This window comes from Myotis nattereri (assembly GCF_964212035.1).
Source record: "Myotis nattereri genome assembly, chromosome: 17".
NCBI lineage: Eukaryota > Metazoa > Chordata > Mammalia > Chiroptera > Vespertilionidae > Myotis > Myotis nattereri.
In genome coordinates, this window is record NC_138092.1 from 48,717,206 (window position 1) to 48,731,136 (window position 13,931).

A 13,931-nucleotide genomic window follows, 5' to 3' on the forward strand; every position below is an offset into this window, starting at 1 on the left:
GTTTTCTATAAGAGGAACCCGAATACAAACATCTTCAATTCCAGGAGCGAAGTACTGGTATTTCAACCATTTTTCCAAAGAGCAAAGCAGAGATCATGGCAGGTAGGTAACTTGTTCCCAACACGTGACAAAGGAGAAGTAGGACTTGAACTGGGCGTTGCTCCCTGGTGCCTGGTCTCTAGACCAATATTTTGCACAGAGGCCCTGGCTGACGGCAAGCCATCTTGACGTCACCAGGACTAGACAGGGACACTCATCCTCAAGTCAAGAGAAGTAAGTGAAGGTCATGAGCTGAAGTCCCTAGGCTCCCATGGTCATCAGAGACCCCGTCTTTGATCAGGGGGTGCAAATGTCAAACCACCTGGAATAGGAGTGTTGCTCTTGGGAATAATGCCTATTGCTGCCACGCCTTTTCCCAGCAGCTTTTCACATTGGCTTTCATCCTGCTGTGAGGCAGCTGATACTATATATGTATATCAGGTTGGCACTCGTCACGGCCATGAAGCACCCTGTGGTCCACTTGCTAATCACAGTAGAACTGCTGGCCTCCAGAGCTCAGGTCTCCAGTGCCACAGCTGTGCCCTAACCATTGCAAGTAGGTGGCTCGTATAACCTAGGTTGCAGGTTTGATCTGTGGTTACGGCACGTGTGGGAAGCAACTGGCTGATATTTCTCTGGTACATCAATGTTTCTCTTTCTCTCTCAAAAAATAATCAATAATCAATAAAAAACATATCCTTGGGTGAGGATTTCAAAAAGAAGAAAAACATGAGGGCTTTCCTGTGCTGGTCCATTGCACGTGGTCCTCAACCCTCCCCACAGCGCTGTAACGATCTCTCCATTTTGCAAAGGAGAAAAGTTCGGTGGTTAAGCAGCTCATTTCGTGCTCACACAGCTGTCGGTGGCAGGAGGACTCACGTCCATTCCCCCACTTCACCTGGTGGGTCTCTGGGTGACAATGGACTCTGTGTGTCTCGGGCTGCTGGGTAGGTGGTCCCTCCCCTCCTCTCCCCTCCCAAATCACACAGCATCTAGATACCAAACGTCAAAGTGGACAGATGATATTTCCCCCTAAATGTTCAAAAAGAAACCTTTAGAACCTATAATTTGGGGATTAGGTTATGCCCTGACACTTTATCCTAATTTTCCATCAATTTTTGGTTATTAATTTTGGAATAGTCAGTCAGCTGTCTTTCTATGGCCAGTGAAGAAAAGTATGTCCATTTGTGTTTATTGAATGTTTGTGTAAAAGTGTGAAAATTAAATACACTAAGAATGTTCAAAAATTATTTCTTTAGTGGGTTACTGAATAGTATTGGATACCAAGAAGAAGAAGAAGAAGGAGAAGGAGAAGGAGGAGGAGGAGGAGGAGCAGAAGGAGGAGGAGGAGGAGGAGGAGGAGAAATCCGGTGAATTATCCTATCTAATAATAGACAAACAGGGTAATTGACTGTACCTTTGCTACACCTCCCATTGGCTAATCAGCGTGATATGCAAATTAACCACCAACAAAGATGGTTAATTTGCATATGTAGGCGCCCAGCGGCTATCAGCTATCAGAGCCTGCAATCAGAGCTGAGAGGTCCCCTGCCCAGGCCTGACGCCTCAGTCAGAAGCATTAGGCCTGGGCATGGGTGGAGCCGTGATGGTGGGGAGCAGGGGGAAAGCCAGCGATGGTGGGGAGCAGGAGTGGAGCCAGCGATTGCAGGGAGCTGGAGGTCCCCTGCCCAGAGCTAATGACTCGGCCAGAGGTGTTAGGCCTGGGCAGGGGCCAAACCGGCATTTGGTGTGAACTACAGAGGAAACACCTTTTCTGACCACTCATTGGCTTAGCTCCCTGTATGCCACTGGTAATATTCTTAGTAACTTGGGTAATAAGAATCCAAATAGGTGATCTAGGGTTTTTCAGCACACTCCTGGAGAAAAAAAGGAAGGTCCGCTGCTGGAGCATTAAGAAATGTCATATCCTGTCCTAGCTGGTTTTGCTCAGTGGATAATGCCTCGGCCTGCCCACTGCTGGGTCTGGGTTCAATTCTGACTAAGGGCATGTACCTAGGTTGCAGGCTCCTCCCTGGCCTGGGCCCAGTTCAGGGCTCATGCAGGAGGCAACCAATCAAAGTGTTCCGCTCACTTTGATGTTTCTCTCTGTCTTTCCCTTTCTCTTCCACATTCTCTAAAAATCAATGGAAACATATCTCAGGTGAAGATAAAAAAAGAAATAAAGAAAGAAATCTCATATCCTATGAAAGACACATCTTGAAAATTCCTAAATAAAGTTGTCATTTTTTCATGGCGAAGGGACTGGAGTCCGTGTTGATGAAAACACCTTGGTGCCTGCGGTGACTGGCAGTGGCTGCAGCAGTGGGGTGATGGGGCTGGTGCCTTCCCCTGACCAGCCCGGTCACCTCCCACAAAGGGAGGCCAGACTGTGGCTTAGGCCCGCTCTCCAAGGGGAGCAAGGAGCAGGGAGTAGGCCATTCCCTGAGTATGTGATAGGGGGCAAGCTGGGCTGAGGGACCCCCCTCCAGTGCACAAATTTTTGTGCACCGGGCCTCTAGTTCTCTAATAATAGTATTAATCATGGTTTTATTATGATTGATTTTGGTATCATTCATGTTTTCCTACAAGCATCAGTCTGTATTTAAAATAGAATAGTTTACTATTAAATTATTCAGAACCAAATTTTTTTTTTAACTTCTCTATTGTTTAACAAAAATTTTTGAAAACAAAATGTATTTTCCTGTGTGACTTATAAAACCTACACCCACTTCCTTTGGAAAATGAATAAATTATGGCTTTTCATTGCTCAACTCACTATAATGAATAGTTTTGTTATTTCCAATACAACTTGATACAAATGACATTTTATCATTTCCTTGTACAGAGATAATGATAACTCTAATGCTATTGATTACTGTGGCATTATCATTTACTCACAGAGAGATAATGACCTTGAAGGCAAGGCAGATATGCCAAGAGGCTCATCTTAGAGAGGAAGGGAGAGGGAGAGAGAGATAGAAACATCGATGATGAGAGGGAATCATTGATTGGCTGCCTCCTGCACACCCCCTACTGGGGACCGAGCCCACAACCCAGGCATGTGCCCTTGGCTGGAATCGAACCCAGGACCTTCAGTCCGCAGGCCAATGCTCTGTCCACTGAGCCACACCAGCCAGGGCAAGAGCCTGATCTTATAAAAAGTCCTTAAGAAGACTAAGGCATCTCAGTAGAAACTTATTTCTTATAGACATTTGACAGAATAAAAATAAAGGCCGGAGGGCTTCGTGATGCCTCTGCTACTGGCAACATCAGAAGGCAGGCGGGACCCCCCCGTCTCCCCCCTCCCCCCGCCCCCCCCCCCTCCCCGGGTCTAGCCCAGTGCCTGTGTGCAGAAATAAGTCCCAATCCAGGACTGTATACTTCTTTTCTTAGTGATGCCTCTGTGACGCCGAAGATTTAAATGAGTCAGTGGCTAGTGTTTTTAGAGTAAAATATTCTCCCTGTGGTTGCGAACCACACCTCCACCCGCTCTGAGGCGGTGCCACGGCACCTGTGCTCCGACTACCAGGCGTCGGTCCCTGGTCCTGTCGTGCCCAGGACACCACCTGGGGGGGTGAAAGCCCCTGTGAGTCCTGGGGAGCGAGATGGTCACCTCTGTACACACCAGAGTCCTTGAGGGAAGGCAGGGACGAGTCCTGTGGGGCGGAGGTCCCTGCTCACATCGGCAGGGGGAGGCCTCCACCCAGCGGCCACTGCAGGGGCACGGCCGTGCGCTCAGAGGCCGTCAGGGTGCATCTGCCAGCCCTCCCTCCTCTCCTGTCAGGGGCTCAGATCTGGCCCGGCCCGCTCCGTCCTGCTGGGCATGGCCCTCCAACCCCTCCTCACACAGCGACCGCCCTGGTCTGCCGGGCGGCTCCAGGCCGTGCCCGTCGCCCAGGTGTGATCACGGAGCGCGCTCCTGGCCAGCGCCACTTCTCACCCAGCTCAGGTGACAAATGGCACGGACTTTTCATTTCAGCACACATTGGACACGACTCCAAACATTTTTAACCAACTGTTATCTATTTTTAAATTTAAGGTGCACACAATATTTACACAATTCTTTCTCTGCTACAAATAGCCTGTTTTCCAGGCTTTACCCATTAATTTTATCTCCAACAATTATTTTACTTATTTAATATATTTTCATTGATTTCAGAGAGAAAAATCAGAGAAATTTCAGAGAGAAACAAGAGAGAGAAACATCAATGATGAGAGAGAATCATTGATTGGCTGCCTCCTGCATGCCCCCCACTAGGGATCGAGCCCACAACCCGGCACATGCCCTTCACTGGAAATGAACCCGCGAACCCTCTGACCACAGACCGACGCTCTATCCACTGAGCCAAACCAGCTAGGGCTCAACAATTATTTTCTTACTGATCATTTAGAAATTCAGGGCTGGCTTGTAGTGACATGTCGTTCTGTGAATACCACATTGTAAACTGTGGCAGCAGATGCACCAGCCTGGTTATTTTAAATGGGTTTATGGGTAAGTAAGACAATAATTGTTTTTAAATGTTCTTCTATAACAGCAATTTTCAACCGATGTGCGACAAGAATTTTTAAAACAGGCAATACCTGACTATTTAGTCAGGGGCACTGATCTCTTTTCCCTTAGCTTGTCAAATTAAAAAATGACAACAGCCAATACAACAATAGCTTTTCAGTGTGAATAAATCAAAATTATACCTATTTTTTTGTCAGATCAGCAAAAAATATAATCTGTGTGCTGTAGAATTTTAGCAATTAGTTTATGTTTGCCACTAGATGAAAAAGGCTGAATTCAAACACAGTGTCTAATGTCCAGGTTCTACTTTGTTATCTACCTACTTGCTTGTCCATCCCTCCATCCATCCACCCATCCATCCCTCCCTCCATCCATCCATCCCTCCATCCATCCCTCCATCCATCCCTCCACCCATCCATCCATCCATCCATCCTAACTACTTTAAGAAGGTCCAAACTTCTAAGGCAAAAATAAAAAGCCAGCGATGTTAGTTCTCAGCATCTGTGCTGCCCAAGGCAGGTTCCAATGATGATAATGTCCCCCCCTTTGAAGCCATGTGAATCTCCACAAAGCACCACTTGACAGATATTTTAACGTGGGTCACGCCAGCCCTGGGGGGCAGGTGGCAGAGGACAAAGAGGGCGCTGGTGCTCCTACAATCGCACCACAGGCCAGGAGCTTCCTGCCCCACTGGTTTATCACAATGTCCCAAACTCAGTATGACTCAGCTCTGAAACTGCACCTAATCTGATGCTTTATTGAGCGTTTCTACTAAGCAATTTTTAAAATCACTGGCCCTGAGGCAGACCTTCACCCCCGTGTTTTCTTGGTGAGTGGGTTTTCACAGATGCGGCGGCTTTCTTCATTCCTTTCTGAAGACTCGCCTGCTGACAACATTATTCATGGTGTGTTTCTGAAAGCAAAGAGGAGTCTGTTAAGTTGGTAGCTGACCGGTTAAGCCCCTGTGGCCCTATTCCCCAGTCCCGAGAGTCGGGTGCAGATGGAGAAGCTGAGCCCCTCGGGAGGCCTGCCTCAAGTAGGAGCATCTAGAGCAGTGGTTCTCAACCTTCCTAATGCTGCGACTCTTTAATACAGTTCCTCATGTTGCGGTGACCCCCAATTTCATTGTTACAAATTGAACATAATTAAAGCATAGTGATTAATCACAAAAACAATATGTAATTATATGTGTTTCCCGATGGTCTTAGGTGACCCCTGTGAAAGGGTCGTTCAACCCCCAAAGGGCCCACAGGTTGAGAACCGCTGATCTAGAGAGTCCCATTCGGAGGAAACTCACCGCCACCATTTTCCCATCTACGATTTGTCTTTTGACTGTTGTCTCCTTGCCAAGCCATTTTTGGACATGGACCAACGAGTCGCCGTCCAACCGTATGATGCTCTATGAATGCATAAAGGAGTCAGTTAGAAACAGCAATTCCCTACTCTCTAATCGACACAAGATGACACTTTAATTTCTATTTTGAAATTTTTCCTCCCAAATCCTCACCTCAGTCCTGTTATAATTTAATACTGTCAACTAGAGAAGTCTCCAGGGACTATTCAGTTAGCTCCCTCCCCCACCAGGCAGGCAGTACCCAAACGGTCTGTGGAGAATTGTTTTCCTCTATGTACTTTTAAAATTTTTATTTTTTTATTTATATTTTTTTGTTAATTCTCACCTGAGGATATGTCTAAGAGAGTGGAAGAGAGAGGAGGGAGGAAGGCAGAAAGAGAAAGAGAGAGAGAGAGAGAGAGAGAGAGAGAGAGAACCATCCATGTGAGAGAGACACATGGATTGGTTGCCTCTCACACATGCCCAGACCAAAGCCTGGGATGGAACTGCAACCCAGGTACGTGCCCTTGACTGGAAAGCGAACCTGAGATCCTTCGTTGCTCGTGCTGAAGCTCTACCCATTAGGCACACTGGCCAGGGCTATATGCTTTTTTTTTTTTTTTTTGGTCTAAAGTTTTCCATATGTCTCCTTTTTTCCTGATTGATCCCTCCCCCCCCCCCCCGCCCCAGCCATTCCCACTCCAGGCAAGCCCCCACAGCTCCAGTGTCTGTGTCCATTGGTTATGCTAATATGCATGCATACAAATCCTTTGGTTGCTCTCTAACCCCCCACCAACAGCAAAGAGAGATCAGAAAAAAAGTGAAAGCAGGTTAGTTTTGGCCCTGTCAACCACCAGAATCATTTGCAAAAGATTGAATTTGGCCCTAGGTGGTTTGGATCAGTGGATAGAGCATCGGTCTGTGGGCTGAAAGGTCCCAGGTTCGATTCCGGTCAAGGGCACATGCCCAGGTTGCGGGCTCCATCCCAAGTTGGGGACGTGCAGGAGGCAGCCTATCAGTGATTCTCTCTCATCATTGATGTTTCTATCTCTCTCTCCTTCTCCCTTCCTCTCTGATTAAAAATATAATTTAAAAAAAAATATTGACTTTGGAGATGTGCAACATTAATGGGCACCACAAGGTCATCAATCAGATTAGATATGAATGAACCTCACCCAACCACCTTCTAGGTTTTTCCTGATTGGAAAGACCAGGATGATTTGGTTCTTACCTTCACTTTCCGGCCGTCCGCTGTGGTTTCGTCAAACTCTTCCCCCAGCTTGAAGGAGATCTCGAAGTTCTTGAAAGAGGTCTCTGTCCTGAGGCTCACCTTGTCCCCGTGGGCGCTGATGCAGATCCTGGGCTTCTCCAGGGCGGCCAGGTGCCGGATGGTGCCGGGCACGCCTGCAGGGCAGACACAGCAGCGGCCCTTCTTAAGCCGGTGAGGAGGCAGTGCCAACAGTCATCTTGGCAGCAACGTACTAGTAAAAAGAGCGCGGGAGCTGGGCCATCATTTATCCCATTTCTCCCATCCTCTCTAGGCCCGCAGAGGGCTGGATGGAGCCAGACCCGCCCGCCTGGAGGCCTGTCTGCGAACTCCCCGGGTCGTTTTGCAGAGCCAGCTTCACTTTCCGAGCCTGTGCTTCGCCTAAAACGAGTATTTGACGGGGCCTCCGAGGGGATCAGGTGCGGGGGTGGGGCGTTGTGACCCTCATTTCAGAGAGGAGGACACAGTGTCCCCGAAAGGTCGGGGGCTCATGCTAGGTGACGTGTCTGGTGAGTAGCAGAGCGAAACTTAAACACAGGTTTTCTAATTGTTCAAGGACTTGAGAGAAGCAGACGCAGCCCCCGGTGCCCCAGCAGGAGGAGGCCAGGGACAAAGGTGACGGGTGGCCTGCGGGACCACCCAGCTTCCTGGGCCCACCCCCATGGCCAATGGAGAGCCTCGTGACCCCAGGTCAGCCCCAAACTGGGGCCCACCCCGTGTCCACCATCAGTAGAATGGACAGCTAGGCTGTGTGCGTGCAACGGGAGACAACACTGCACTGAAAACGAGCGAACTCCTGCTCCCGGCCACTGGACGGATCTCACACGTGATGCTGAGCGAAAGGAGCCGATACAAAAGGACGCACTCTCTTCGAGGGGTGCCCGGGGCCAAGGGGACTGAGGATTCCGCTCCGGCCAGTCGCCCCCTCCTCCCGGCAGAGGCCCCGTCTGGGGAGGCTGAGGCCCAGGTCTGGCCCACATGGGCGTGGTTGGTGGGGGTTCAGAGCTGACCCTCCCTTTCCCGGGCCAGACCTAGGGAGACCCCCAGGGGAGGCTTTCGCAGAGAACAGACACATCCTCGAGGCTCAAAAGTTGGCCGCTTGTCTTCTTGATGAACCCGGATCATGAAGACAAATCTAACCGCCCTGTCTGCCGACACTTTGCCCAAAAAGGCCCCTGTCGGTGTGAGGGCCTCTGTGCCTTCGGCCACCCAGGCGGCAGCGTTCCTCCTCTGTGACACTGTGCCTTCCCGCCACCTGCAGGCAGCCCTGGGGACCTAGCGGCCATGCATTTCCCGGCGGCCCTGGGACCGCTGCTGTGAGGCCGTTCCACCCACCGCCCGCAGTCCGCGGCACCCACCCCGCCACCACCTCCCCATTTGGGGTCCAGAGTTGTGTCTCACCACCGGGTGAGGTGGGCGCTCCTGCTGATCGGCCTCCAGAGCCTTGCCTTCAGGCCCCATCTCTGCGCCCCCGGCCGCCTCCTGGGCCCTCTCCCCTCGCCACTGACTGCCGAGCAGGAGGCGGCCTGGGGGCGTCACTGGGTACTGTCTCGGCCGTCTGTCCAGCAGCCCCGGTGCTGCCCTCAATCCTGAGCCTGGAGCAGTTTCCCCACCCCTCTGGCTGCTTGTCTCAAGTCCCTCCATGTGTGAGTCCGCCCCGCCCCCCCGCCCCGCCCATGTTGGCAGCTGCCCTGAGGAACTCCCAGGTTGTCTGGCCTGGGGTCAAGTTTGGATGACGGGGCAGCGTCCCTTCCTGACTCCCTGCTCTTGGATCCCGCCGTTTTGCCGTCAGCAGCACGGCCCCCACCGCTGCAGCCTGTGATCGCTGCGCTGGGGGACGTGCATCGGGCCGGGGCATGTCTGCGGCTCCCCCACTACAGTGCTGCTGCCGAAACCAGGGAGGCTCTTGGTGCCTCTCGGCTCTCCCCACCCCAACAAGGGAGCACTGGCAACTTCCCGCGAGCCTGCCTCCCTGGCCCCCCATTCTCTGGTGTCACTTTTTCTGGGTCTGACCCAGGCCCATGAGGTGTGCACTAAGCCCTCTGGTGGGCCCACCCTCTTCCTCCACAGCTGTGTTCCTTACACCAGTCCCTGAGGCCACGGGTCTTCTGTGGAATTCTGCGATCTCCACCCGGACAGTCCTGCACCCTCTCCCCACCTCCGTCCCTGTGTCGCTGCCGCTGGTTGTTTTCTGTGAAAACGGCAGTGAGCAGGCTCAGTCTCAAACTGGCCCTGAGGACATGGGTCAGGAGTTGTGTGGGCAAGAGGTGGGTGAGAGCTGTTGGAGAACTGAAAATGAATTTTAACATTTCTTATATTAGTAATAAATGCATTAGTAATAAATGCAGGCCCCGTCTGGGGAGGCTGAGGCCCAGGTCTGGCCCACATGGTCATGGTTCGTGCAGGGGGCCCGATGCATGAAATTCATGCAAAGGGCTCGGCCCCTGCCATGGCTGCGGCCCCGGCTGCTGCAGCTTCATCCAGAAGGTCATCTGGAAGGACGTCCGGTCTAATTAGCATAATGCGATTTTATTATTATAGATACAAATTTCAAAGCACCTACACTGTGCTAAAAGAACAGGACCTAAAGTCCAAGATCCTGTCTCAGAGCAGGTTCAGTCCCGTCTGGCCAAGGGAAGAGGAGGTGGCAACCCAGACCAATTGGCTGAGAAGCTGGCCCTGCTGTTCAGGTTGGGACTGTCCATCCTCATACATGACCCCTGCAGGAGGCGGCAAAGAGCTGGCGCCACACCCAGTGTTGATATCAAACTCATTTCACATTCAGACTGTGGGAGGACAAGACCGGTCGGACTGCCGGGAGCAGAGCTGGCCCTGGTCAGAGGAGGGCAGGGTGAGTGGTTAAAGCCGGGCTCCAGCACGCAGCCCGGGCTCATTATCTCAGTAGTCAACTGCGCACAGCTATGGGCCTCGCCTCACAGGTGTGTGGGAGATGAAGTGGGAGGGCTTGGATGCTAAGTGGCACATAGTAGGTGTCGGCTGTACGCTCTCTTGCCTCTGTCTAAGCCCAGCTCCCAGTCAGCACAAATGCTACTCTTGCCAGAAGCCCCCCGTTTCTTACATGCCCCCAAATGTAAACGCAAAGCAGATGAGTCTATGAATCCATAAAGAGATAAGGAAACATGTTTCTTATTAGTCCCTGAGAAGTTAATACTGATTATGCAAGAGAAACAAAGATTACATTATGAACATATTGACTTCTTACGATGCATTGATTATTTCAGCCAACTTTTAAAAATTAGGTTTAAAAGTTCTTGATTTTTATATACAGTTTGTTATTGCAAGGGAGGTTTCTCTTAATTATTTAAAATTACTAAAATAGATAGTAAATAATTACTGTTCTTCTAGCATTAGTAAAATATAGTTTAGTTGCTACAGACCCGAGCCACTTTATAGATGTTTATGCAACGTGGATAAGTGTGCAACAGTGGGTAGAGTTTACACTTCTGAGAAGTAGCCATTGGTGAGACATTTAATGAGAAAAAATGTTCCATTTTCCCAATAAAAAATTTGAAATTCTTCAAAATAATATTTTGAAAATATCTTCCACAGGTATCATCAGAACTCTAAAAATTAACCAACTGAAAACTTCGTTGTTATTGCTCTTTTGAAGTTATAACTTAAAGCAAACCTTGAAACAAATTTAGTTGATAAAGTTAATTATAGATAGTTATTAGTGTCCATACATTTGAAACTGGGAAAAGCTACTTGAAGAAATGACCAAGCTAAAGAGAAACTTTATCAAGGGGTTATTTCCAAAATATTTTGAAATATTTTCATAAAGAATATATGGACTTAAATATATGGATGATGACTAGAAGGAAATATATGTGAGTCTTGTAGTCCCAAAAGTGACAATTATTACTAATAATAGAAAAAGCAAAAGTAGCTACATAAACTTGGTTAATCTCGTGTGAGCATACCTTAGGACCACAAACGAAAGAGAGAACTATAAGAACACGCATGGTGAAGTACAATCCCAGCCCCGTCACAAGAGCATGGCCAGTTTCCAAACCTTGCACTGGTATTTCTCACCCAGTTGTTCCAAGTATTCCTCGAAGTTCTCACTGGATTCCAGTTTCCAAGTTCCCAAGAAGGGCTCGACCATGATGGAGAGCTTGCTGAGAAGAGGCACCCACAACCAGAAGCCAAGAAACATGGGCAATCCAGTGCTCCCCACATCTTCACTTACAAGGCACCTTCGTCATGTGACTTCTGAAGTGGCCAATGGGCAGCAGGAAGACCAGAGAGTCTGGGCACTGGCGAGGACTCGTTTTATCTACCTCCAAATTAAGGTGCAGAAAATTAACATGTGAGTTGAATTTAGGTCAATAATTGTAGCTTCTAGCAAAGAGATTTATACGCCAGGGTCACCCGATATATAGATATAGCTTGAGAACTGGAAACAATTTTCAATAGAGATCAGCCTTTTGAATGCATGCCTAGTCACCTCCAAAGGAATCTCCTGGCGCTGTCTAAGGAACACCTGGCTGAGGTGTTTTCCCACCTGATACAAGGACATCCTTGCTTGGCTGCACCTGAGGTGTTTTTTGTTTGCACGCTGCCTGAGAACTCTCTTCATTAAAATAATATCTGCCGCTCCCTCCTTTGAGGGTTGATGAACCGATAGTAGTTAATGTAACTGAAATATCTACACTTGCTTGGAGTGAGGTGTGGGCTATTATTAATATTATCATTGTTCTTCATCAAGAGTAATTGTGGACTGGAAGGAAAAGTAACAATTATCATTGATTAGTATTCTGTGATTTAAGCTCAGAAAGGGAGGTAGAGCTAATGTTCGGAAAATTCATTATTTTAGGCTTACAAAGTAAGCTCGGTGTTAAAATATACCACTTGAAATTGTGAGGGAAAGTTTTCCAGAGAAATACAGTATTTGGATACATGCATTCTGAAGACAAAGGAGCTGGTGACTTAAATCTTTATGCAGTGTGTCTGAAAGCATCTTCTGCAACCCAAATAATGGAAGTGGACCTTGTGGGTATCTACACTAATAAAAGAATTGACCACACCTTTGCTATGCCTTAAGCCACGGCCACCAGCCAATCAGAGCGACTATATGCAAATTAACCCAACCAAGATGGTGGCCAGCAGCCACGGAGCTGGAGCAAGTAGGAGGCTTGCTTGCCCCAGTGATGGAGGAAGCCAAGCTTCCTCCCTGCTGCAGCTGGCTCTGAGCTCCACTCAAGGCAATAAAGTTTCAATTATAGAAGATAAATAAACCCCAGATACCTGCTTTCAGCCGGCCATGGCCACGGAGCTGGAGAGAGCAGGAGGCTTGGGTTTTCCCTGGCGATGGAGGAAGCCAAGCTTCCCGCCTGCCACAGCCGGCTCTGAGTTCCACTCAAGGCTACAAAGTTTCAATTATAGAAGGTAAATAAATCCCAGAATAAGAAAAAAAGGAGACACTGGGAGCTCCCGTAACCGGCGGGCTTGGCCAGCCTGAAAACGGCCCTCCGCACCTCACCCAGGCTGGCCAGGCATCCCAGCAGAACCCTCACCCTGATCTGGGACACCCTTCAGGGAAAACCAGCTGACCCCTACCCATGCACCAGGCCTCTATCCTATATAATAAAAGGGTAATATGCAAATTGACCCTAACAGCAGAATGACTGGGAATGGCTGGTCACTATGACACACACTGACCACCAGGGGGCAGATGCTCAATGCAGGAGCTGTCCCCTGGTGGTCAGTGCGCTCCCACAGGGGGAGCTCTGCTCAGCCACAAGCCAGGCTGATGGCTGCCAGCACAGCAGTGGTGGCGGGAGCCTCTCCCACCTCCTCAGCAGCACTAAGGACATCCGACTGCAGTTTAGGTCTGCTCCCTGCTGGTAAGTGGACATCCCACGAGGGCTGCCAGGCTGACAGAGGGATGTCTGACTGCCAGCTTGGGCATGATCCCCCAGGGAGCGGGCCTAAGCCAGCAGGTGGACATCCTCTGAGTCCCAGACTGCAAGAGGGCATAGGCCCGGCTGAGGGACCCCCCTGAGTGCACAAATTTTTGTGCACCGGGCCTCTAATATATATAAAATAAGGGCTATATTCCAAGGCTGTAGATTTATATCTCAGCTCCAAGCACCAGTTGTTTTGAAGACGGCTGGAAAACTAGAATAATATTCATACTATTTAAATTTTTTTCCTTTTATTGAATTTATTGGGGTGACACTGTTTAATGCAATTATACAGGTTTCAGGGGCACAATTCTATAACGCATCATCTCTGTACTGTATTGTGTGTTCACCACCCAAGTCAAGTCTCAGTCCATGACCATTTATCTCCCCTTACCCTCCTCCACCTGCCCTCATCTCATCTCCCACAGCAATCACCACACTGTCCTCCCTGTCTACGAGTTTTTCTCCTTTTTTTTTCCTCAATCCCTCCGCTCTCCCACCTGGCACCCCCAGCCCCACCCCATCAACAGTTGTCAGCCTGCTCTCTATCTATGAGTGTATCTCTATTTTTGCATACTGTTATCAGCCTTGTTAAATATTCTTCAAAGAAATATTTATTCAAACCGTGTCTTTGTGGAAAAAAACATTTTTTTAAAGGTTGGTGTTTTGGCACCACAAGTTTATAATGTAAGTAGGCTAAAGAATGTCTTTTGATGAACACATATAAAGAGGAAATTTTTAATGCAATGTATTCATAAGTGGAATAGTTACTGAAGTATATGGAGAGCAAAATGGGAAGCAAAACCCTAGCGTCAATTTCAGGAAACTAGGACACGGGCTCAAGACTAAGTGCCT

At 49.0% G+C, this 13,931-nt stretch overlaps 1 protein-coding gene across 1 annotated transcript; it reads right to left on the reverse strand.

Annotated features, from left to right (window-relative positions):
* Nucleotides 1-5,281: 5,281 nt before the first annotated feature.
* On the reverse strand, nucleotides 5,282-11,326 carry LOC308533671 (fatty acid-binding protein 9-like; the record flags this gene model as incomplete). The annotated part of the gene is made up of 4 exons (XM_081111756.1): nucleotides 5,282-5,462; nucleotides 5,847-5,948; nucleotides 7,114-7,286; nucleotides 11,203-11,326. 4 exons carry the CDS (start codon nucleotides 11,324-11,326, stop codon nucleotides 5,412-5,414), a joined length of 450 nt encoding a protein of 149 aa, XP_080967882.1. The 3' UTR covers nucleotides 5,282-5,411.
* Nucleotides 11,327-13,931: the final 2,605 nt, after the last annotated feature.